Consider the following 26,669-nt stretch of genomic DNA (forward strand, 5'->3'; position numbering starts at 1 on the left):
CACTTAATATAGCCTTTCAAATATTTAAACAATATTTCTAAATAATTGAAATTAAAAATATACCAGAATAAACTACTTATTTAGCAAAAAGGTATAAATGTACAATGTATACATAGTTGCACCATGTATACATTTATAGACAAGACTACAGGAGCTAAACAGTGAAATCACAATTATATGAGGAAATCATAATTAAAAAAAGATTAAATACATGAATCCTTTAATAGATACATGTGGCTTATATTGCTTGTAACAGGCAACTTGATTTATTAAAGGTTGGTTTCTTCGACCAAAAGAACAAAAAGCTCCAACAATAACATTTGATGACAGCCATGTTAACTCCATAGGCCACATGAAAACAACTTAAATCATTTGTAAGACAGTTTTTCACATTAGTGTGCGGAAATAATAATTCAGTGCATTTTAACGCCAGGCGGACGTTAAAATAACGTATATACAGTAACTGCTTTTTCATGATTCACACACATTTATCGTCAACTCAAATCCATGTGGCATTTACCTCAAAGAAAGAAAAAGAGTAGGTGTGTGTGTTTTTGCAATCAGACGCTAGGTAAATATTCAGCAGATTAATAATGTACCTTTTTAAGTAAGAGCGGTCTGCACGCTAGTTAAGCAGCAGGAAGTATTTCACAGTGACCCTGGTCCTTTACACGCACACACACACACTTAAACATATTCTGGTGGTCCTTTACGTTCACACACACACACGCACGCACGCGCACGCACGCACGCACACACACACACACGCACACACACCTTGGCACAGCAGCTTTGCCATTATTGTGATTCCAACCCATGAGAACTACTCCGACTCAGAATCTGGTTCCAGCTCCATCTCCATTTCCAGGTCTATCCAGGACCGCCTCTTGGCGCTTGGAAAGTTCTTCCCCAGCGAGGCCCGTGTGAGCGGCCGGGATTTGTTGCCATCTCCTGAGTAATCTGCAGGAGCGAAGTAGTCTTCCACCGGCTGCTTTCTCTGAGGTCTTCTTCTGGGATGATTCACCGGCGGGGCGTCCCCTTTCCTCGTCACTAAACTTTTTTTGTATTTTCGAGGCGGGACGTACAGTTTGTGCTTCGGCGGTCGGCCTCTGGGGCGACGTGGGACAGGCGCGCTGGAATCAGTTTGGAGAGAACGCTGCTTACTGGCAGGCACGTCCTTGTTTGGTTGCTCGGCCTCTGATGGAGCACTGACAGGTGAGACGTTATGAGAGTACTGTACAGGTGTGTCTTGGTTCTTGGCAGGTTTGATGTTGGACGTCTGGATGCTGATGAGGTCTCCCTCGCTGTCCTGGTCGGGTTTTTTCAACATTAGCGTGTAGACCCCTGGGCCAGCTGTGACGACAAAGCACACACACTAGAATAAATGCACATCGCATTTAAATATACTTTTACTCAAGTTCATCTGTTAGGGGCAAAATATATTTGAAGACATTTTTAAAAATACAAATATGTATGATGATAAAATAGTATGTGGTATGGATTATTATAAAACGGTAAGTACAGCCATTTCAGGAGAAAACACCTGTTGTTTGTTTCTTTTATCCAGACAGGTCAATTTAGGCTGAGGTGTTTATTAATAGCAATATGTAATACTTTAGGCATAGTATCCATTACAGATTATCCAAAAATTTACAAAATTGTTTTGTGTTTGGAATGAAATAAAAAAGGGCCTTTTAAAAAAAGTATGACTTTTTAAAAAAAAAAAAAATTTCCACAATCAAATGTGTTAAAGTTCCTCCACTCGCTTTGTTTTTATTTCTTGACATCCATTTTTGCTCCAGAATGCTCTAATTCCCTAAATAGGTAATCTGATAAAATAAAAACATCAATCTTGATTGTATTTGGACTTTTCTCATCTTATACCCAGGTGGTCCTCACATTTGTGACGTTTGATGGTTACGACACATTTACAAATTAAAACTGTAGAAAAAACTAGTTACATGCAGATGAACACGATGCTACACTTCAATCACTTGTAAGTCTTCAATTCTAAACTTTAATCTCCATTACATCTACCAAGCGTGAAGCAGACTCTTCTGAAGGATGTGCGTCAAAGAAAAGGAAAGTCAAAGTAAAAAGTGAAGTGGAATTAGACATCCTAAAACTAGAGATGGGTACCTTTTGCATTGCAACTGATTCCCGGTACCTGGGAATCAATATTGCTACTCAACGGTACCAGTTTTTCGTACTTGTGTATGTCTGTGTGGTTATAAATGTTAAATTGTTGAATTAAAAATGAGATTTCATTATTTTGTACATTGACTTCTGCCCGAATGCAGCTGGGATAGGCTCCAGCCCCCCACAACCCCGAGAGGGACTAGCGGTAAAAAATGGATGGATGGATGGATTTAACACTGAGCTGACAATAACTGTGCTATCCAGTTGTTATATCTTCTTTTCCTACATGTCTGAGGAAGTACCGTATTTTTCGGACTATAAGTCGCTCCGGAGTATACGTCACACCGGCCGAAAATGCACAATAAAGAAGGAAAAAAACATATATACGTTGCACTGGAGTATAAGTCGCATTTTTGGGGGAAATTTATTTGATAAAATCCAACACCAAGAATAGACATTTGAAAGGCAATTTAAAATAAATAAACAATAGTGAACAACAGGCTGAATAAGTGTACGTTATATGACGCATAAATAACCAACTGAGAACGTGCCTGGTATGTTAACGTAACATATTATGGTAAGAGTCATTCAAATAACTATAACATATAGAACATGCTATACGTTTACCAAACAATCTGTCACTCCCGATCGCTAAATACGCTGAAATCTTCCTCTCCGGTGTCGCCTCTGGTATGCGCCGTTTCCTTTCTTTCTGCTGCTCGATTGCCGTTCTCTACTGCATATTTCACTATGTCCGGCTTGTAATCTGCAGTATATGATTTCCTTTTCGGTGCCATTTTAGTTCAGCCCTTCTCAGTTTTTATAAGTTACCGCCAATGTTGAAATAATCCATTTGACAATCATTGGTACTTTAACTTTAACTTTAGCAGCAGTTAGCATCCCATGACCCACAATGCACTTTGCCATGACGCCAATGCACTTCTGCCATGACCCGCCCCCGCCAAATTCTTATTGGTTGACGTGTGTGACGATTGCTGACATTTACTTCGTCTCTTACGCGAATGAGATAAATAATATTTTTTGATATTTTACGGTAATGTGTTAATAATTTCACACATAAATCGCTCCGGAGTATATGTCGCACCCAACTATGAAAAAAACTGCGATTTATAATCCGAAAAATACGGTAACCTTTGCCATTAAATTGAATGTTGCACAAGGTGTTTACACTGTAAGTATTGTACTTATTACACACCAGCTGTTTGATTGTAACATTTATCCTAGTTGAAGTTATCATTACCAAATTTGGAGGTGTTGAAATCGCCATGCAAAATCACAAATGTTAATGAGTAGCATGTATTGGCCATATCCAATGTAATTTAGCATCAAGCTAGCGCATTATGAAAAGTGGAGCCTTACTTTTGGGTGCTTTCTATCAGGTTTGTTTGCATTGTTAGCATGGAAAATTGTAACATTATTTTACATTACAAGGAGTCTGCTATGAATATTAGGGCTGCGAATCTTTGGGTGTCCCAGGATTCGATTCAATATCAATTCTTGGGGTCACGATTCGATTCAAAATTGATTTTTTTCGATTCAACGCGATTCTCGATTCAAAAACGATATTTTCCCGATTCAAAACTATTCTCTATTCATTCAATACAAAAGATTTCAGCAGGATCTACCCCAGTCTGCTGACATGCAAGCAGAGTAATAGATTTTTGTAAAAAGCTTTTATAATTGTAGAGGACAATGTTTTATCAACTGATTGCAATAATGTAAAATTGTTTTAACTATTAAATGAACCAAAAATATGACTTATTTTATCTTTGTGAAAATATTGGACACAGTGTGTTGTCAAGCTTATGAGATGCGATGCAAGTGTAAGCCACTGTGACACTATTGTTCTTTTTTTAATTTTTATAAATGTCTAATGATAATGTCAATGAGGGATTTTTAATCACTGCTATGTTGAGATTGTAACTAATATTGATACTGTTGTTGATAATATTCATTTTTGTTTCACTACTTTTGGTTTGTTCTGTGTCGTGTTTGTGTCTCCTCTCAATTGCTACGTTTATTGCAGTTCTGAGTGTTGCTGGGTCGGGTTTGGTTTTGGAATTGGATTGCATTGTTATGGTATTGCTGTGTATTGTTTTGTTGGATTGATTAATTAAAAAAAATAAATTAATAATAATAATAATAAATACATAAAAAAAAACGTTTTTTTCAAAATGAGAATCGATTCTGAATCGCACAACGTGAGAATCGCGATTCGAATTCAAATCAAATGTTTTCCCACACCCCTAATGAATATGCATGTTTGCTTGCCAAAAGCTTGATGCTGTGCAAAGTCTGCAATTTTGGTTGGTACCTATAAAAGTACTAAATTCGGTACCGATCCTTATCTAAATTGCTCAGTGAACAAGACCAGCATAAAATATTTAAATTGTGCCTTTGAGCATGTAAGTATGCAATAAGTCTGTCTCTCTCTTTCAGTGAGCAAGACAACCATAGAAACAAAACTAAGGAGTTGTTCTTTTGTTCTTGTATTTATTCATTTAATTACTGTATCTGACTTAGGTGTTCACTTAGCTATTAATTAAAAAACTAAACCTTGAATGTCAACGCCGTCGTACAAATGGAAATGTGATGAAGAGAGAACATTAATATTAGTTATTATTTGCTCCAAAGGGGAGGGACGGCATCTATTAGAGCGGAGGTCAATATATGAGGAAATATGGTAGACTGTGGATTTCCAGTGAAAAACATATCTGTCCCCCCCAAAAAATGTTAAACATTAAATAAAAATATCTAATTATTAGAGTTTTGGATTAATCATTTCAAGCAATGATGGCCATCATTAGGAAATGTGAAAACTTACAAGGTTTCACACACGAGGGCAGGATGAGTCTTCCGGTCTTGGAACGAATCAGAGGAAACGTTAAGGACTGTGTGGGCGGAGTCCCATTCGCCGTGGCAGGGGGACGAGGAGGATCTGGTGCCGCTTGGGTTGTAAGGGACGTCTTCAGGGCGTCAGGGGGAAGCGGTGGGTTCTTTGGTTGGGCATCACTTTGGGGGGGCAAAGACGGAAGGCTTGCTGGAGGCAGAGATAAAGGGGGCTCCGATTGGTGCATAGTTAAGGGTAAGGGTGGGGATAGGGGAGGAGGCAGTGACATTGCCTGGGCTGGCGGCGACTGTGGCTTAGGCTGAGTGGTTGCAGCTCTGAGATCAGTTTTGGATTGCTGCAGACGCTCGAAGGAAGCCTCCATTTGGCTTAAGCCACCTCTTATCTTCAAGCTCTGGAAGAAGGTTTTCAGTTTGCGTTGGATTATTTCCACAGGCTTCCCTTAAAATAAACAAATTTAAAAGTTGATGAGATGTTTGACATGGTCAGGTTCGGCCACACATGCTAATTTGGGTAGCAGAAACACACCAGACAAACCAGATAGCTTCTTCAAGTGGAGAGTCTGGATGCGGTACTGCTCGTTTTTCTTCTCCACCAGGCTGTTGGAGATGGCTGTCAGCTTTTGGATCTCTGTTTTAGCCTGTGAGCGACACAAGCAACAAGTGAGCTACAATGCAATAGTGTGTCATCAGCTGGTATAGTAACACTTTTCTTATCAAAATGTGTGGTAAAACCCCCCTATTTGTGATTTTTCTCTCAAATAATAGGCTGTTTTGTCAAAGAAAACTAATCTGATTCACCCTGAGTTGGTAATAACTTTACAATATAATTTGTACAGTTCGCATTAAAAGTGGAAGTGTTTATGCATTTACTGGGTAACCAAACACAAGCAGTCATGACAGGCAAAGTATTCACTGCCACAGAGGAGACCTACACATGCAGGGCACCTCCACAAGCCCCAGGGAATGTGCTTTGTTACCACCGTGAAAAATGAGTTGTAGAAGCATGCAGAACAACTCCACAAGTGTGAAGCTCAGTCTTTGACCAGCAAATTAGAGACTCTTCCGTCATTTAGTAACACTTTGTCTACCAGTAAAATATTTAAACAAAAGGTGGGTAGTAACACGCTACATTTATAACACTAGATTTACTTGAGTAACTTTTTGGATAAATTGTACTTGTCAGAGTAGTTTTAATGAAAAATACTTTTTACTTTTAGTTGATTGTTTTAGTGAAAAAGAAACGCTACTTTTACTTTGTTACATCGAGTTTCATTCCAATCGCTACATTTAATTATATAATCATTATACTGTACAATATTTATAATCTAATGATTACTGCTTGCAAATACTTACACTATATTACCAAAAGTATTTGGCCACCCATCCAAAAGATCAGAATCAGGTGTTCTAATCACTTGGCACGGCCACAGGTGTATAAAATCAAGCACTTAGGCATTGAGACTGTTTCTACAAACATTTGTGAAAGAATGGGCCGCTCTCAGAAGCTCAGTGATTTCCAGCATGGAACTGTCATAGGATGCCACGTGTGCAACAACTCCAGTCATGAAATGTATTCGCTCCTAAATATTCCAAAGTCAACTGTCGGCTTTATTATAAGAAAAGGGAAGAGTTTGGGAACAACAGCAACTCGGCTACCAAGTGGTAGGCCACGTAAACTGACAGAGAAGGGTCAGCGGATGCTGAAGCGCATAGTGCAAAGAGGTCACCGACTTTCTGCGCTGTCAGTTGCTACAGAGCTCCAAACTTCATGTGACCTTCCAATTAGCCCACGTACAGTACGCAGAGAGCTTCTTGGAATGGGTTTCCATGGCCTTGCAGCTGCATCTAAGCCATACATCACCAAGTCCAATGCAAAGCGTGGGATGCAGTGGTGTAAAGCACGTCGCCACTGGACTCTGGAGCAGTAGAGACACCTTCTCTGGAGTGATGAATCACGCTTTTCCATCTGGCAATTTGATGGACGACTCTGGGTTTGGAGGTTGCCAGGAGAACGCTACAATTCTGACTGCATTGTGGTGTGGGGTTGTTTTTCAGGAGTTGGGCTTGGCCCCTTAGTTCCAGTGAAAGGAACTTTGAATGCTCCAGCATACCAAAACATTTTGGACAATTCCATGCTCCCAACCTTGTGGGAACAGTTTGGAGCGGGCCCCTTTCTCTTCCAACATGACTGTGCACCAGTGCACAAAGCAAGGTCTATATAGACATGGATGACAGAGTCCTGACCTGAACCCGATAGAACACATTTGGGATGAATTAGAACGGAGACTGAAAGCCAGGCCTTTTTGACCAACATCAGTGTGTGACCTCACCAATACGCTTTTGGAAGAATGGTCAAAAATTCCTATAAACACACTCCGCAACCTTGTGTACAGCCTTCCCAGAAGAGTTGAAGCTGTAATAGCTGCAAAAAGCTGACCGACGTCATCTTGAACCCAATGGGTTAGGAATGGGATGTCACTTCAGAATCATATGTAAGTCAAGGCATGTGGCCAAATCATTTTGGCAATATAGTGTACATTTGGCTCGTTAGAGAGACTTCTTCCAGAGGGCACTGTCACATGACTATTTCACCAATCCAACATAAGCGCTATATCACGTTTGACTCCATTTCACCAAACAAACGGAGGCTGGAAGTCACATGACCACACTCAAACTACACAGTGTAAAAAGTGACATCAAACGAGGCAGCGTAAACTAAGAAAAAGACCTATAATATCTCCTATAATATTTATTTCACCGGACATTTGAGGCATTTAAGAAACACCGCCCTGACAGCTCCGCAAAAGAGGACATGTCCGGTGAAAAGAGGACGTATGGTCAGTCTATATCAGGGGTCCCCAAACTACGGCCCGCGGGCCGAATCCGGCCCGCCAGCGTCCAAAATCAGGCCTGCGGGAAGTCCCAAGTATTAAAAATAAATAAATAAATAAAAATAAAAAAGTGTTTTTTGTTTTTTTTAATTATTATTTTTTCTTATTTACTTTGTACCGCTTGTTACTCACGGTGTCTCCTAGCCGCTCCGGCAAATCATATTGTCTAAAAATGCATTTTCACATCGGTAACGTGACATATATATATATCTAATATATATATATATATATATATATATATATATATATCTAATATATATATATATATATATATATATATGCAAAATACGATAAGGGTATCGCAACTGGCTCACCTTTACAGGTACTCGCCCCTGCACCATCTGTGAGCCTGTGGCCTCGCTCTCTTCATCTCTCCTTCCATCAAGGCACCGGCGGGACTCTGCATGGCAGGGACGTCCTCCTCCCTGAGCCAAAACTAAGCTTGACCGCATACCTCAACTGGACATGAGTTGGTTGGCATCAGCAGATTCTCAAATGGGCACCCCCCGTCATCAACGTTTCGTCGAATTAAGCCCATGACGCTTCGGAGGGGCTCGACGGCAGATCCAGCGTCCTGGATCTACCCCCGCTGAATGCCACCCAACTCTATGTCCCTAGTCCTTCAGTAGGTCGGCTCTGCCACCGCACCTTTCTTTGTAACCAAATCCAGCGTGATGCTTCCTCTGCCCTTTTAGTGGTGTTGGCTACCAGCCGCTTCCTAGCCAGCCCCTCGATCCCTAGCAGTCCGAGTGCTCTCCAGAGCGACCGCCCCGCAAAGCCTCTACAGCCCACCTCCACCGGTAGGTTCCAGGCCTATATATATATCTAATATATATATATATATATATAATATATCTAATATATATATATATATATATATATATATATATATATATATATATATATATATATATATATATATATATATATATATATATAGCCCGGCCCCCGAGTCAAAAAGTTTGGGGACCCCTGGTCTGTATAGACTGACCATACGTCCTCTTTTCACCTGAGTTTCTTAAATGCCTCAAATGTCCGGCATTTTGAGTATTGTTTACACAACGTGCAGTACGCTACTTAATATGTCCGTGTGGAAACTCGTTCGGTACACCTCCGCACCGAACCGAAACCCCCGTACCGAAACGGTTCGATATAAATACACACACCGTTACACCCCTATTATTTTGATTATTGTTTCTCAGCTGTTTGTAAATGTTGCGGTTGATAAATAAAGGTTGAAAAATAAATAAATAAAATTTTTTTTAAAAACGTAGCCTCACCGCATGCGCATAGATCCAACGAATCGATGACTAAATTAATCGCCAACTATTTTTATAATCGATTTTAATCGATTAGTTGTTGCAGCCCTATTTTTGATCATTTTAAGCATACGCGGCGCATTAATTTAAAAAATGCATCACGTTTGCTTTTTTTTCTTCATCACTTCACTTCACTCACTGCAGACTTCATGAGAGTGAAAAAACATAATAAAACATCACTTACTTTATAAGGTCTGCTGTCTTTAGATTGCAGACTGCTAGGATGTTCATATATTCCCATTTAGATTAAGAATATCTCATAATCCTTGCGAAGGGGGGGACAAAGTGTCTTTTTGTGTCGTTCTTGCCAGTTCCGGGTCCTAAATGGCTGTCAAAGTGTACCAACATGTCGGATTACATCCTCAGCCATCTACTTTTCTGGTGAGAGGCATGATTCATGATCTACAATAAACGTCCAAGGAGCAGGGAAGCGAGGAAGCAGCAGACCACTCGATGTAAACCTAGGGACACACGGTAGCGATCACGTTGCTGCTATAAATAGTCTGTCTGCGTTAACGCTTGTAATAACAATATCACTAAGACTTGGGTAATATTCAAGACACAAAATGTAAGTGGAATATTGTTGGTGCTTTTTGAATGGTTATTTATTGGATCTTTCTCACTGGCACTCATTGATGGTGGACACTCCCTTTTCCTCTCCTGCTTGCTTTCTTTGTTTTGTCTTGTCTTAACTTTCGTGTTGCCTCTTTTTGCACTGCTCTCCAAATCTAAACAATAGAATTAATTAACTGACCTCTCAATAAGCTTGACAAGATCTCATGTTTGGGGGGACCTGCCTGTCTTGACGGAGCGGTTGTTGTTGGACACACAACGACTCTTGGGAGGAGAAGGAATCGCTATTTGGGATTTTGACAACAGGATATTTCCTGATTGGAGTAAGCGTTGCTCTGGTTTGTCGACAAATTGGAAGATCCTGGCAGCATTCAAAGTACCCTAAAGCTGCCACAAATTGGAGGATGTGGGCAGAACTGTGTACACTCTTGTGATTTTGGATAACATCGGACCGTCTGCCCTGCAGGATGAATTTGAGGACCAGAAATAGACAATTAAGAGTGAAAAGCAAATTTTATTTTTGCTCGCAAACACAAACATTCTAACTTGGATTGTTTCCCTGGCTTAGAGATGCTCCCGAAGGACAGTGCAGTGAAGACACAACAAACTCCTTTCCTGTCTCTAAACCTGTTGTTGTTGACTTTGGACTGACTGGCGGTTGCGAGAGCGCCAAGGTCGCGGAACATAGACACGCTACAGGGTTACACACACACATACATCCACGAAAAATACACGCCACACACACACACATACCCCCGCCCCCAATCCACGCCTTCGACGATTCACCCCACGTGGTATGATGGACGAAGCAGCACCCGTAGTGGCTGGCAGCTTCGGGCCGGATGCCCGCTTCCTCACCCCTCGTTGCAAGTCTTGAGTTGTAAGTTGTAATATGTATGTGCTTTGCTATGGACTTTTTTCCTAACTCTAGAAGGGGCCCCCTTAGGAGCCCAGTCTGAGATTGATTTTTATTTTACTCATCATCCCTCGGCGTCTACCTTTTTCCTACCTTTTACCGGGCATAGCAACCCATCAGCGTTTCTGTTCTGTAATCCTGTGCTGTTTGTCTAATCTTGAACGGGTTTGTGCTGAAAACCTAATTTCATTGTACTTGTACAATGACAATAAAGATCCATCCATCCATTTTATGGGCGCAATAGAAGACCTCCCATTAGCTCCAATGTAATCAGACTTTTATTTATGTGTATTTAAAATTTAGATTTTTTTATTCCATCCGTCGTCATGTCTTTCATAGATTGTGAACGATAGGCAAATTTCCCCAAAAAACTCAGTTCCCCTTTAATGAATTTGCTTTCATCTTGTGAAACCTACCATTGAGAGAAGTTGCAGTCTGGAGACTGCCCGTCGATCCAGGATGTCCTGTAGGCCGTCGAAAAGAGCTCGCTGCTCAAAGCGCCGTTGTCTCTCCTGCGCAGTGTGGTTGTTTCGCTTCTTGGTCAGTGGACAGCTGGAGTTGTCCTGAGAGTCTTTATTTTTCTGTGAGGGTGAAACCCGAGCGTCCTTATTTTCCTGTGGGAGTAAAACAGCATAAATATCAATCAATCAATTGCATATACAATAAGACACATATTTTTTAAATATCATACCTGCATTTTGAGCCAGGTTTCGAAATTAGAAGAGTAATCACTGGAAAATAAAGATTTCAAAAGTCAAAACGCTGAAAATGTGCACTTCAATGGTTTGTTTCTTTTACATTTTGCCTTGTGACTCCTTGGCTGCTTCCTTCAATCTGGAAATAGCCATTTGCTGTTTGTCCTCCTCCACAGTCTCGATGTCCACAGAGGAATCCTCCTTGTGGAGTGTAAAGGTAATATGGAGATAAGTTTTTATGAAAACTATCACAATATAAGAGCGTGAGAAAAAATGAGGACACCCAGTAGTGTAAATCCTTTACTCCTGAACACAAAACGGTGAACATTCGACAAAACATGCACCCCCAACCCCCCCCCAAATGTTTTGCCTGTGCTATTATTTTTGACCAATACAAATGTCAGCCAGTAATAAGGATTTTGGCTGAACTAAATGACATTGCATCATGTTGTTTGGACTGAATCAACAGTACCTCTGCTGGATGCAACTAACTGGTACAATCCATTGATTCTATAAGCTACACATCACTAATAGTAACATGTAAAGTCTTACTCACATTCATATCGTTTTCTGTGCTGTCGTCACACGAGTCAGAGTTTTCGTCTTCGGAAGAAGAACTCAGTATGATCGCCTCCGTACTTGCAAGCGTTTCATTAGCGACCACTGGCCCCTCTGCCGTTTTACAAACAACTTTGTTCGCGTTGTCGGTCTTCGCTGTTTGGAACCCCGTCAGCGCAGCATCCGGCTTTGGCAGCCGAAGGAGGGTGAAACCCCCCGGCAAGGAGACGCCCATCTGGTTCTGGTCTCCCTCACGCAGATTGGACGAAGGGCAGATCCTGAAAGAGCAGGTCCCACTCTGGCTCAGGAAGCTGGGGGTTTTCATTGAGGGGGACACGGTGAGAGAGATGGGCGAGCATGTCGGCCTTTGGAAGACGTTGAGGGGGCCTAACGCCCGGCTGTTAGTAGTGGAGGTTAGAGCCTGCTGCGGCAAAGTCGCTGTCTCCTTTTTTTCCCTCTGCTCCTTTAACAAGTGAACTGAGGAGAATAAAGCATACAAATCAAGCTGATGAAGGTGTGGTTCATAAAATAAAAGAACACCTACACAGCGGGTGTGTCTTTATGTCGGTGACGTTCTTTGCAGCCATCACCCGGGGGAGCAGCTTGTCAGACTTTACACTTCGTTCAGCAGCCAGGTCGAGTTTGCGCCCAGCGTCTATCTTTAAGGAGAGATCCGCGCTCGGCTGAAGCCTTCCCGTGACGTAGGCCGCCAGCCGGTTGGCCGGGTGCAGGGAGCCCATGCTGCCTAGCAACAGCCGTGCCTGATTGTAGGATTTGCCGTTGACCTGCGAAGAAACACAATAATTTTACTACACTGCAGAGAGTAGCAGACATGTTCTTTTTTTGGTAAATGCATTTTTCACACCGACCACAAGGAGTCCAGACTTTTGGTCGCCGGCAGGTTTAATCTTTGCAACCATCACGCCGGCAGTCATTATGCCACCCAAGAAGGGTGTGACTCCAAACAATCTTGCGGGCTCCACCCAGTGCTCTTCCTCCTCCAGGTTCTGCTCTTCATCAGAGCTGGTGTTAATGCTTTGAAAATCTTCCTTGTAGTTGCCCACTGCATCGCTGTCCTGTGGACCAATGCGTACCTGCAGCGAGGAAGATGTAATTTCCTCATGTACACTTCTCATACACCAACATAGATTTGTCCAGTTTTTACTTGTTGATGGGAACACGCACACACGCCTGCATTCCTCAACTGTTGTACTAGCATTTATTGATGGTCGTAATGTAAGCCATTAGTTACATTTTGGTTAGTGTAGTTGGACAGGATGAGATCTGTCGGGCCCCTTTTTTGAGGCTAAAAGTGTGTGATTAGTTTTCAGGATAGGCTAATTGGCAACACTAAATTAGCCCTAGTGTGTGAATGTTGTCTGTCTTATCTGTGTTGGCCCTTTAATGAGGTAGCGACTTGTCCAGGGTGTACCCGGCCTACCGCCCTTGTACAGCTGAGATAGGCTCCAGCACCTCCCGCGACCCCGTAAGGGACAAGCGGTAGAAGATGGATGGATGGATGGTTTGCGAAGAGGTGTCTCGGCCTGTTTTGACAACAGACCTGACCTTGCAATAAAAAGTGCCTCTCCACTTCCTGCCTAATGTCTAATTCTGCTGATCTTACTAAACCAGTTACATTTACAATCTACAATTTATGTTATCAATGCACTAAACTGTAATCTAAACACGAAAGTGAAGCTCCACCTCTCTGAATGCAAGCGCTCCAGCAGGAATTTTCTAATGATGTCTCACGGCGATCGTGGATGAAAATGGTCTTGTCTTGTCGGGAGAACGACTTGCCATGGCTTTGGACATGGGCTTTTCAAAATGTACCTTTTAATTTCGTCATTTCTGCTCTCTATTTTATCCGGGCTTGTGGGTCAACAGTAATAGAACGCAGCTAAACTTTCCCACGCTACGGAATAGACCAAGGGTCAGACAGGGCGCGTGCAAATAATCTCACAACAAAAAAAATTAGCACCAATATAGGAAATTATAGTTAATGCGCTATCGTGTTAAATTTGACAGCCCTGATTATCATTATTATCACACCATACTGGGTAATTGGAAGGTTTAGTAAAAAGATAGCAGCATTAGTTGAAGATTCAAGTTAATATGGTGATTATAAAATCAGGAAACCCTGCAGACTCCCCACAAAAAAACCTATCCAAAATATTAAAAAAAACAAAGTAAACACAAAGGCATAGTGCAATGATTAAAAACAATTCATTGGAGGCAGCCACCACATACTTCACACTAAAGTCATAATTTCTCTGAAATTGTTAGTCCAAAGCTAATGAGGATTTTGTAAAAATAAGGGTAATACATTTTTGTGTTCATTCTGCATTTCCTGACATACATTGGGTGTTAGAGAGCCAGCTGTTCACTAAACACTGCATCAACATAGCGGCGGAGTGCATTAAATACGGCCACAAAATTGCCCAAAAACTATGCTTTGACGAAAAAAACATGTTTTATTGTAAGTTTATAAGATGGAATATGTTTGCAACTATAAATACAATTATTATTTTGTCTTATTTCATCAGGAAAACTAATGTCACAACGACTCAATTGCATGCATCCGGGCACAGCCGCGCACGTCCTAGGTCCCCAACATGGCGCCTGTGGTTTAGTTGACCATACTGTCTATGCACGGCTCAAGCTTGCAGCTTGTTTCTCTTCTTTATTTCAACTAGTGTCCTGTGTGTCCAGCCCTCTCTACAGCACTGAACCTGTTTTCTTCATCAGCCCGTCCAGACGTCTAGTATATTTTGCTGTTACAGTGCACCCGGAAAGTATTCACAGTGCTTCACTTTTTCCACATTTTGTTATGTTACAGCTTTATTCCAAAATGGAATAAATATGTTTCTGTCATCAGAAAATTCTACAGACAATACCCCATAAAGCCAATGTGAAAAGTTTTATTTTTTGCAAAATTCTAAAAAATTTAAACCTTAAAAAAATCACAGGTGCATAAGTATTCACAGCATTGTGGCATCATATTCAAAAAGACTTGAGACTATAATTGCGGCCAAAGGTGCATCAACAAAATATTGAGCAAAAGCTGTGAATACTTATAAACATGTGATTTCTGAATTTTTTAGTTTTGATAAATGTATTGCCCTGCGACTTGTTGGTGGCGACTTATTCAGGGTGTACCCAGCCTTCCGCCCAAATGCAGCTGAGATAGGCTCCAGCACCCCCCGCGACCCCGAAAGGGACAAGCGGTAGAAAATGGATGGATGGATAATAAATGTTGGTTGTTTTTTTTTACATAGTCATTATGGGGTAGTGTATGTAGAATTTTGAGGACAAAAACGAATGTATTCCTTTTTGGAATAAAGCTGTAACTAACTAACATATCCAAATGTGGAAAAAGTGAAGCGCTACTTTTAATACTTTCCCGATGCGCTGTATGTTGCCACCCCAGCAAACAGGTCCAAAAGTCAGGACACTTAACCACAGACCGGAAAAACATTTGCAGCATCTCCGTGCAAACATTAAAAGACCTGAGCCTCCATGAGAAAACAAAAGCCTACTGCAGCTCTTCTTATAAAGTGCATCGGCGTTTACGAACCACTCCAGGTTGGTATCCATATGCACACACAGATATTTATAACCCTGGACCGCTTCGATGGTGTCGCCATTACCCTTGACGCGATTTTGGAACTTCCCTGACATTACTCCCTTTATAAACCATTTTTTCGAAACTTTATAAAAGCTCTTTCCTATCTCTCGATTTGAACGCTTGTAACAGCCCAGTTAAGCGACATTTTGAGTTCAAACTCTTCACTTACTAACGTGTCTTTCATTTGATTTATTGCTAGGCTCAGGCTTGTTTGCCCAGGATGTGCATTACACCGCGACGGAGCTAAGCGAACCTGATGTCATGTGCAACCTAGCAATTAGGGCTTCTTTAGCTATTGATTATTTTAGTAAACAAGTAATCAATCGATTAATTTTGTTAAATTATTCAAATAAATGAATAAATCACACTATTGCCTCAATGTGTCTTTTAGGGAAACTCGGTAGAAACAAGGATTATTCTAACAACCTTTATTTATTCTTATAAATGCACAATAAATTGAAATTGCGCTAGTGGTAGCGTCAATATATGTTCGTATTTGAGCCATCTCTCGCACGCACACGCTGGTCTGGTTGTATTTTATTAAGATCCTACAGCATCTCGGCTGCTGTTAGCAAACAAGATTCGAGATGGTAATCATTTCGTCGTTAAGCTCAAGACCTAGCCCCGGCAGAGATCCTTGTGTTAGAGAAACATCTCTAAATCCACTCTACCCTTCACAATCTGAGGTCACATGCTCGCCAAGTGTTGGTGCACAAACCCACCCTGTAGGTGACGATGGCTCCGCTGGGCTTCTTAATGAAGATCTTCATGATGGGTTGGATGTGATAAGGTCCCACGGTGAACGGCTCCGACAGCTTATCATGATTTATGCGCTGGCACAGGGCCTCCAGGATCATATGGGTGTCTTTCTCCCAGCGGCATGCCGATTGGATCTCAATGTGTGTTTTAGGAGCAGCTTGTTGGGATTCTGTGTTTTCTGCCAGAAAACACACAGGAGTTACACAGTGTAGCGCAAGATGATTCTTCATAATATATCCATGGCACTTACCGGTTCTACTGATCTTTTCAACGGCCACTATGATCGTGTGGCAGTCAGGCTCTATGGTGATCTGAGGCGGCAGCTTGCTATTGACTGCTTGTACACGGGCGCATGTCATGAAGCTCTCCAAGTATTTATACATCGGATCCTTATCCTCTTCTTTAATCTGCAAACATGTGTTGGCAATTTTCATGTGGGACACTTATGGGTTGGTGGAGCAGCAGTGCAAACAACTTGAGGGTTCCAGGTTCGATCCCTGCTTCCGCCATCCTCGTCACTGCCCTTGTGTCCTTGGGCAAGACTGTTTACCCACCTGCTCCCAATTCCACCCACACTCGTTTAAATGTAGTTTAAAGATGTAGATAATGGGTTTCACCATATAAAGCGATTTGAGTCTCTAGAGAAAAGCGCTATATACAGTACATATATTTCACTTCAGTGGTCAGGATAATATTTGTTTTGGACATGTTTAACTAGTTAAAGAACATTAAGGAACATCACAGTCAAACAGTTCAACATGCCTGAGAAAAAGAAGCCAAGTTGATTTAATGCTATTACTTCCTGTTTCCCAGCGATTACTAATATAATTTGTTCACGTCCTGTGTTTGAATACTACCATCAGTACAGGTGGAAAAATGATCGATTCTTCCACGTATCACAATTGGAGCGTGGACGATGCAGAATCGATGGACAAATGTCCAAATATTCATTATTTACGTCTTGTTAAATAAAATAATACAGACGGTTCTAAAATGCAGATCGAGTGCAGCAGAGGAGAGGAGAACATGCAAGCTAGCTTGAATGTCAAGTAGTAAAATAAGAAAGGAATAAATGTTTTGTACATTTTTAACAGAAGTTTAACTGGAAACATGTTAAAATAGAGAGCACACATATTTTAGGTGCAAGTTTATGGCGACTGGGGGCAACGTCTCTGAACATATTAGAGGGCAAGACAATTAAATCAAGGAGGCCTACTCGCCAAGTAGGACATTTATTTATTTGGTAAAGGCATTTCTAACACCGACCACAAGGAGTCCAGATTTCTGATCACCAGCAGGCTTCATCCTGGCAACCATCACTCTGGCAGTCAGAGGAAAAAGAATATGGTGTAAAAGTCCATTCATAGTTCAGTAATTCAACTTCAAATGTAAAACTATAATGTGATATAAACTCATTACATACAAAGTGAAATATGTCAAGCTTTTATTTGTCATAATTTTGATGATTATGGTTTACAGTTTTTGAATACCCAAAACTTTCTGAAATTTTATATTCGAGGTTTTCATGAGCTGTAAGCCATAATCATAAGAAAAAAAGTATAAATATCTTGATTTGCATGTTATGAGCCTATATCATATGAACATTTGTTTTACTTAGCAAATCTAATTGCTGGTTTAAATAAACATTTGCACCAAATTGTAATTTTTTGACTTTCACCTGTGTGTATATATATATATATATATATATATATATATATATATATATATATATATATATATATATATATATATATATATATATATATACACTTATATATGCAGTAAGGCTGAAGGAGGCCGGAGAGATATGTTGGAGCGAGGTTGTTTAGACATTTAAAAACAAATAGTAGGAGTTTAAAATTGATTCAGTAACGTACAGGGAGCCAGTGAAGGGACGCTAGTATAGGGGTGATGTGCTCACGCCTGCGGGTCTGTGTTAGCAGACGAGCAGCAGAGTTCTGCACGAGCTGCAGGCGGGCGACGGAGGCCTGGCTAATGCCTACGTACAGGGCATTGCAGTAGTCAAGACGAGTCGAGATAAAGGTGTGGATTAATTTCTCAAGATCATGTCCTGACAGAAATGGTTTAACTTTCGCTATTTGGCGTAGTTGATAAAAGCTTTTTTGTACGACGCTGTTGATTTGTTTTTCAATCTCAAAATCTGAGTCAAACTACCCCCAGGATTGTGACACAGTCACTAAGATACGGGGACAGAGTGCCGAGATCCACGTTGGGGGAGGGAGAGCGACTTGGACCGAACATAACTTCTGTTTTGTTTTCATTTAGGCTCAGAAAGTTAACTGAAAGCCAAGCTTTGATGTCGTGCAGGCAGTCAATAAGACGTTGGACCGTGGTATTTTGTGCCATGGGAAAGTAGATCTGGCAATCATCGGCATAAAAATGAAATGCATTACCGTACTTCCTATAAACAGAACCAAGGGGGAGAAGGTAAAGCGCAAATAAAATTGGGCCAGGGATTGAGCCCAGGGGGACCCCATGTGGTAGAGGAGCTGTGGAAGACATAAAACTGTCTACTTTTACACAAAAACTCCTGTCAGTTAGGTACGACTGGAACCAGTTGAGGGCGGCGCCCTTAATGCCCACCCAGTTATCAAGACGAGTGATTAAGGTGGCGTGGTCGACGGTGTCGAACGCAGCAGACAGATCTAAAAGCACCAGGACAATATATTTACCAGAATCTGTTGATAGGAGGATATCGTTAGAAATAGGGATGTCCGATAATGGCTTTTTTGACGATATCCGATATTCCGATATTGTCCAACTCTTAATTACCGATACCGATATCAACTGATACCGATATATACAGTCGTGGAATTAACACATTATTATGCCTAATTTGGACAACCAGGTATGGTGAAGATAAGGTCCTTTTTTAAAAAAAATTTATAAAATAAAATAAATTAATTAAAAACATTTTCTTGAATAAAAAAGAAGGTAAAACAATATAAAAACAGTTACATAGAAACTAGTAATTAATGAAAATGAGTAAAATTAACTGTTAAAGGCTAGTACTATTACTGGACCAGCAGCACGCACAATCATGTGTGCTTACGGACTGTATCCCTTGCAGACTGTATTGATATATATTGATATATAATGTAGGAACCAGAATATTAATAACAGAAAGAAACAACCCTTTTGTATGAATGAGTGTGAATGAGTGTTAATGGGGGAGGGAGGTTTTTTGGGTTGGTGCACTAATTGTAAGTGTATCTTGTGTTTTTTATGTTGATTTAAAAAAATAATAATAAAATAAAAAACGATACCGATAATAAAAAAACGATACCGATAATTTACGATATTACATTTTAAAGCATTTATCGGCCGATAATATCGGCCGATAAATGAACAGCTCAGTGATAACATTATCCTCTAAGAAGGGCAACAACAGACTGTAGACAACCTTCTCTAATATTTTGGAAATGTATGGAAGATTAGAGATAGGTCTGAGGTTAGAGAGGAGAGAGGAGTCGAGGCTGTATACATATATCTATGCTGTGCGATAGGGATGTAAAATTATGAAAATTTCATATCACGGTTATTGTCACCACAATCATCACGGCTACCATTATTATCATGGTATTGTTGAATCCATCCATTTTATACCGCTTGTCCCTTTTGGGGTTGCTGGGGGTGCTGGAGCCTATCTCAACCGCTTGTCCCTTCTGGGGTTGCGGGGGGTGCTGGAGCCTATCTCAGCTACATTCGGGCAGAAGGCGGGGTACACCCTGGACAAGTCGCCACCTCATCACAGGGCCAACACAGATAGACAGACAACATTCACACTCACATTCACACACAAGGGACCATTTAGTGTTGCCAATCAACCTATCCACAGGTGCATGTCTTTGGAGGTGGGAGGAAGCCGGAGTACTCGAAGGGAACCCACGCAGTCACGGGGAGAATGCGCTCAAAAAATACTCATACACACTTATAACCAAGTTTTTATTAAAAAATTTAATACAAAAAATAAATAGCCCCACAATATAGTTTATTGCCAGAAAAAATATGTTATATAATATTGTTCTGGCTACTTAGGAGACATTTTTACTTGAGCCTTAATACATGTTTATTTTCTTTCCTTTTAATTTGTAAGGTGTAGTGTTGTTTTTAATAAAGAAAAAATTGTGTGTTGGATGCGTCACTACCGGTTTATGTGACGTCAAGCAAATTCACTTTCTCTTGTCATATTCCTTCAATTATCGATTGATCTCTCTGTCTGAGAGCACAGCCTGTAGGTTTAATGTGCACAATTGGATATCTTAATTTCTCATACAGTAATATGTTTTTACAAGTTTGGATTGGGGAAGGTTGTTTTTTTTTATTGGGGAAAGACGTTAATATCTCCTGTCTTCATGTTAACATTTAATTAAGCTTGCTAGTGCTAGCTTATTTCTCTAATAAATTAGCAGTGAGTTCATCAAAAAGTTATCAATCAGGGTTTTACAATCATTTTAATTTACAAAAGGTAATATTAACTGTGGGAAGTTTCACCGCGGTTAATCATTATACCACTTATCGTTACATCACTACTGTGCACACCAACATCCAAAACTGGATATGAAGCAGTCGCCAAAGGAATACAAGCCAAAAGAGGAGTCTTTCATACATATTATCAATAATTAAATATAATAAATGTAACTAACAATAAATCAACAATATACAATATTAAAATAATATACAACATTATCTATAATTGAATGGTAGCCCCTAAAATCATAATTGCAATTGAATCGAGAGGTGCCCAAAGATTCACACCTCTAACCATCAGTGTTTTCCACAGGACTGCAATTTCTCTGTGGTGCAGTGTAGCGGTGAGCAGAGGCGGCATGACGTTTCGACCGCCACTGTGCGCTGCAGGCATCGTGAGAGAAACCAGAAAACACTGCGGAATCTAGGGCTAAACTATTGGCTATTTAATCAGCAATCCTGAACAATTGTTGCTCCAACAAATGTGACCATGTTCAACTTCTGACATCCACCCAACAGAATATGAGAGAATGTTGTGTTTGCGTATTTTCGGAAAAATGGCTTAACGATGACATCCTAAACCAGGTCGTTCAGCTACAACAGCAGACAAGGCACTTACGAGGCGTGTTATGAAGCCGAGTTATGATGCCACCTACTGTTCGAAGCTGTAACAACATGCTGCGTTCACAGTCCCATTACAATGTGTTCATTAGCGAGGGTGTAACAGGTACCACTACATTTATTTTTGATGATCAAAGCATGGGAAACATTAGGCATTTCTAATAATGAGACAAACTAGAGAATACGATACCTCATGCAGAGATAAAAGAAAGGGGGAGAAAAATGAAATGAAACAAAGGGAATAAATGAAAATAAAATTGTCATGTGGAGTTTTTACCTGTTCCTGCAGAAAAGCACTGCATGCTTTCGGGCCCTTTGGAAATGGTGCAATGACATTTTCTGGAGCAAAAAACAGATCTGGCTCTGTGTCATAAATATCGTGAATCCATAGTTTACTGGAACTTGCTGGTGGAAAGACAAAAAAAAAAAATCAGTGTGATTGTTTTGGCAGATATATACGGTGTCAGAAAAAGTAAAGATAATAGTCAATGCATCACTAAAAACGCCGGAGCCCTGTCATACAAAGGATCTTTGACTTGTGTTTTTTGCAGTAGGTCCTTAAAACAGCAGAGCGCTCTGTTGTTCTCTATGTGCACTATAGGGCACACTTTTAAAGTTTTAGTGACATTCTTGAAAGTAATTCAGAGACAGCATCTCATTAACGGGAGTTATTATACAATTTCTAATGACACCTCATTGATCATGTGCAGTTGATGGATGATCTTACATTTAGTCGCTTCATCGTTTTCTTCTGAGCAGGTGCAATTAAACATGCATTCAAGTCGCTGGCAGTGGGGAGCGTCTCTTGCGGGACAATTGAGGCTATGGCACACGCAGCCCAGCCTGCAGTATTCCTTGCCGCATACCGGTCTAAAGGCACTGTGGTCCAGGTACGGGGGAGATCCATGCTGAGCCGGGTCATGCGGCGTCTGATTAAAAACAGGAGAGGAGAGGAGAGTCTCAAAGTGGTTTCTGGAAGGTTTATTACCATGATTGAAGCTGCATAAATGATGATAATACTTTTTCCTGGACGATATATTTTAGGCCCTAATGTAATCATAATATATAATAATAAAAATAATGCAAAGTAATAAACTTTGATTTCTCAGTTTTTTTAACCATTGTAATTTGAAGGTCAAGAAGTTTTAATTATCCTAAATAACTGAACAAACAATACAAATTAAATTGACTCTAAATCTCTGTTAGCAAAAATTGCACTTTAATAAATATTGAACATCTTGGAGTGCAGTTTTTTCCCCAGATGAAAAAACTGGATCGGGTGGTTTGTTTGGTTGTTCTTGCCATCACTTTCCAACAAATTGGACATACTTGCTCGTTAGTCCGTGTTGATGCGCTCATCCTGCTTACTGGTTTAAAGCCGAAATATTCCCACACTGGACATTTGGCTTTGCAATCATCTTTTTACCCTGCAGTGCTTGTCACTAGTGAGTTGCAATTAGCGAGGTTCTGTGCATGCTTTTTTTGTGTGTACGCTAGTGATCCCGCCTCTGCCCACTGAGACAAAGATTGGGAATGAGTGACAGGAGGACTCATCCCGTTCATTAAATTTTGCTATTAAACCAAAGCACTGTGCTGAGAGCGATGCGCAGGGTGAATTAACACTTGTGTACCCTGTTTGAAAGCGAGAGACAACGAAAAAACAAAGTTAATTAATTGTTCAATTAATTGATTTATTGACTATCGGCCCAGGTCTAACCACTCCGTGAAATATTGTGCCTATACAAAAATAATAATGCTCACTTCTTTACTGACACTATCAAGCAATTTCAACTGGACACAATGTTTATTACCTTTTTAGTCAACATGACAGAGAGAGCAGTCGACATCCTCCGTGACTTCACCCGTGTTCTCTCCCATCCCTGGTTGACAGCCTGCGCCTCCATCTTTATCAGTTTGGATTCAATCTGGTCAAACAAAGGTGCGTACAAGCTGGAGCGCAGCAGAGACTGGTGGGTAGAGCTGAGGAAAGGAGAACATAAAAGGTCAATTATTTAACGATACTCATGTGCATTGCAATTTAATGAGAAATACATATCATATGCTAAATATATACAGTTTCCATTGTGTATTAAATGTGCCAGGCAGCACTGCGGCACAGGTGTAAGTGCTGTTGCTTCACAATAAAAAGTCCTGGGTTCGATCCCTGGGCCGGGGTCTTTCTGTGTGGAGTTTGCATGTTCTCCCCCTGACTGCGTGGGTTCCCACCGGGTACTCCGGCTTCCTCCCACCACCAAAGACATGCACCTGGGGAAAGGCTGATTTGCAACACTAAATTGGCCCTAGTGTGTGAATGTTGCCTGTCTATCTGTGTTGGCCCTGCGATTAGGTGGTGACTTGTCCAGGGTGTACCCCGCATTCCGCCCAAATGCAGCTGGGATAGGCTTCAGCTACACCCATGACCCTGAGACGGACAAGCGGCAGAAATGGATGGATAGCTGAATTAAATGTGCCCTATTATAAAAGAGTGTGATGTAAAACGGTGGCCCCCAACCACCGGTTCGGGGACCGGAACTGGTCCGTGACACATTTGCTACTGGGCCGCACAGAAACATTAATTAATTTATAAACTACCGCATTTTATTCAATTTAACTTTTGCTTGTCCCACTAAACACACCAATAAGCTTGTTAATAGGTGTATATTATAACTCCTGATAGGAAGTCGCCATTTGTTATCGTACATTAAAGCACATCAATGAACATATAACATTTTTATGTGCCAGATTGTAGGCAGACGGACCCGGGGACCACTCCAATATTAACAATGAATTAGTAATCTTACTCTTGATTCTGATCATATTCAATGAAATAAAATATCTAACCTACTTACAGTTAGTACCTTGTAAAATGATATAAAAGCATGTGTTACTCACAAAAATTATTAATAATTGAACAAATAAGCCTTAGGGTTAGGTCAGACTGATTAGAAAAAGAAGTACTAACCAAATAAACAATATATTTACATACAATATGTTTATGTTGTGCTAAAATTAATAATATAAGTATTTGTCCAGGGTGTACCCTGCCTACCACCCAAAGGCAGCTGAGATAGGCTCCAGCACGCCCCACGATCCCAAAAGGGACAAGTGGTAGAAAATGGATGGATGGATGTTTAACTAAACTGTGAATAAAATTAAAGTGCAAATTAAAATACAGCTTCACCACTTTAGTGATAATTTTGCACTGAAGAAATGTCTCTATGACATTAGCGCCAGACTTCTTCTGTTTGTTTTATATTGTCATTACTGCCACAAGTGGTAGAAAAGTGTATTACAACTATGTACCGCTGTGGCCTATGCGGACCACAGCTGAAAAAACAGATATTACATCCTAGGGGGCTCTCGCCGGCCAACACTGGGCCCCAGCCCTATGGTTAAGAAATACTATTATATAAAGTACATTTAATGCCATCAACGTGCCGGGGACCATCTCTTCACAAAGAAACACACCCAGGGCTACCGCTTCTTCAGCGTTATGGTGAGTTGATTTTTCATGCTCTTTTTTTTCCGTTTTTATCTGCCATCTGGAAAGCCGGTCTGTGAAAATAATGCATACATTAAGCCGGCCCCTGGTGGAAAAATTGTTGGGGACCCCTGATGTAAAATTATATGTGTCCCTGGAACCGGAGTATGAAAACCAAGTAGTGATAGAAATCTGCCACCACCCTCACTTTTTGCTCCACTTTTGAGAGACGAGGCGAGGCGCTCAAATGCTCGCTTTTGAGGGAAAAAAACCTCCGCAGGCTTCGCTACAAATTTTAATATGTAGCCTGGAGCTCTGCCAACTCTTGGTCAGCTACAGACGTGGGAACTGTAAGTTTGATAATTTAGCTTTTATTCAGCTAACAGGCTAATAACTTAGCATGATGTTTAAATATTATTACATCCTTAGTCCTTATCCTTAGTTATCCGTTCCAAAAGGTCAGATGAAAATTCAAGCAAATTCTCCCATAAAAAACAATGTAAATGAAATTAATTTGTTCCAGACACCTACAATTATCAACTTATGTAAAATGTTTGGGGTGAAAAACAAAGTAATTTGCCATTAAGGTAAAACGTTGATATTTAAAGTTTTAACAAGACAGCAACAACAGTAGGAAAAAGCTATCAATTTGTTACCTTTGTGGATCAGAAACAGTGTTTGCAGTCCTGCAAGCATCTCCCGCCAGCGTAGGAGCCGGTGCCATCAAGGCAGCGTGTAAAAAAGGCTTGAAGGAAAGCGGGCAGGGCTTATTGACGCCCAAGACAGTCTTGCGCTGCTGCAGCGCGCTGTCCAGCGTTTTTACGTAGCTGGAGCCCTTCGTTGGCAGCTGATACGCCACGGAAGACGCTTCGGGGCTGGTGGAGAAAGCGGCAGCGCGCTCACTGATTTGCTGAGCTTCGCTCTCCAGATACTCATCCAGCATGTTGCTGCAGAATGCTGAGAGATTCTTTTGTGATCCTGAATAAACCAAATAAATCAAGTGAAGCCATATTTGTTAGCGATTCATTGCAAGTTTTAAGAAAAAGAGGCAGCCTCACCATTGTTTGTCTGCTTGCTGTGAAAGAACTTGTTTTTCCAACCCTTTATTTTGGTCATGTCACTCGTCTTTCCTGTTCTGGAGATGAAAGGCAATCCCTCACCTGCACAAGAATCACACATTCACAACGCCGTAAAAAGCAGAGAAGCATGACGCGCTGTACAAAGTACACAAGCATGACGTGCTGCACAAACAGCATTTAGTTGTGGTGAACTGATCCAATATTGATATCGGATACGGGTTTAGCACCAGCAAAACAACATTTCATATATAAGAGCTCAAATAAAAGCAGTCATGCGGTGCATTTACTTGTAAAACTGACAGCCAGTTAACATCTGAATGTTCTCCAATAAACACACAAGGTTGGTAGGCTATAGGCAACTAGGAGATCGCAGCTACATAACAGCTAAGCACACAATAGCACAAAAGCTAGATATACAGTATGTAATACGTGTCCTTACAGTATATCAGTGCTTCTGAAATATTTTGTGTTGCGCACTCCCTTGGAAGAAGAAAATATTTCAGCCCCCCCCCCTACTTTCCACTGTGACTATAAGTAGTATATTTTTTAAATTAAATTGTTATAACTATATCCCTGCATAACATTGTAAGGTTACTAACAAAGGAAATAACACACTGGTTTTTCCTCGTCTCCCACCGTGGTTACAGT

General features: G+C 40.8%; 1 protein-coding gene across 1 annotated transcript in view; it reads right to left on the reverse strand.

Annotated features, from left to right (window-relative positions):
- Positions 1-216: 216 nt before the first annotated feature.
- Positions 217-26,669, reverse strand: part of LOC133648669 (uncharacterized) — a 59,806-nt gene continuing 33,353 nt past the window's right edge. Inside the window, exons 10-25 of the mRNA XM_062044967.1 lie at positions 26,001-26,102; positions 25,599-25,920; positions 23,273-23,441; positions 22,189-22,390; positions 21,739-21,866; positions 16,600-16,756; positions 16,313-16,527; positions 12,832-13,056; positions 12,507-12,747; positions 11,961-12,439; positions 11,508-11,605; positions 11,401-11,440; positions 11,126-11,323; positions 5,537-5,648; positions 4,985-5,449; positions 217-1,353 (exon numbers count right to left, since the gene is read on the reverse strand). Of these exons, the coding sequence (XP_061900951.1) occupies positions 824-1,353; positions 4,985-5,449; positions 5,537-5,648; positions 11,126-11,323; positions 11,401-11,440; positions 11,508-11,605; positions 11,961-12,439; positions 12,507-12,747; positions 12,832-13,056; positions 16,313-16,527; positions 16,600-16,756; positions 21,739-21,866; positions 22,189-22,390; positions 23,273-23,441; positions 25,599-25,920; positions 26,001-26,102 (3,683 nt within the window). The 3' untranslated portion in view covers positions 217-823. The remainder of the gene's footprint in view (positions 1,354-4,984; positions 5,450-5,536; positions 5,649-11,125; positions 11,324-11,400; positions 11,441-11,507; positions 11,606-11,960; positions 12,440-12,506; positions 12,748-12,831; positions 13,057-16,312; positions 16,528-16,599; positions 16,757-21,738; positions 21,867-22,188; positions 22,391-23,272; positions 23,442-25,598; positions 25,921-26,000; positions 26,103-26,669) is intronic.

The sequence above is a fragment of the Entelurus aequoreus genome, linkage group LG04 (assembly GCF_033978785.1).
Source record: "Entelurus aequoreus isolate RoL-2023_Sb linkage group LG04, RoL_Eaeq_v1.1, whole genome shotgun sequence".
NCBI lineage: Eukaryota > Metazoa > Chordata > Actinopteri > Syngnathiformes > Syngnathidae > Entelurus > Entelurus aequoreus.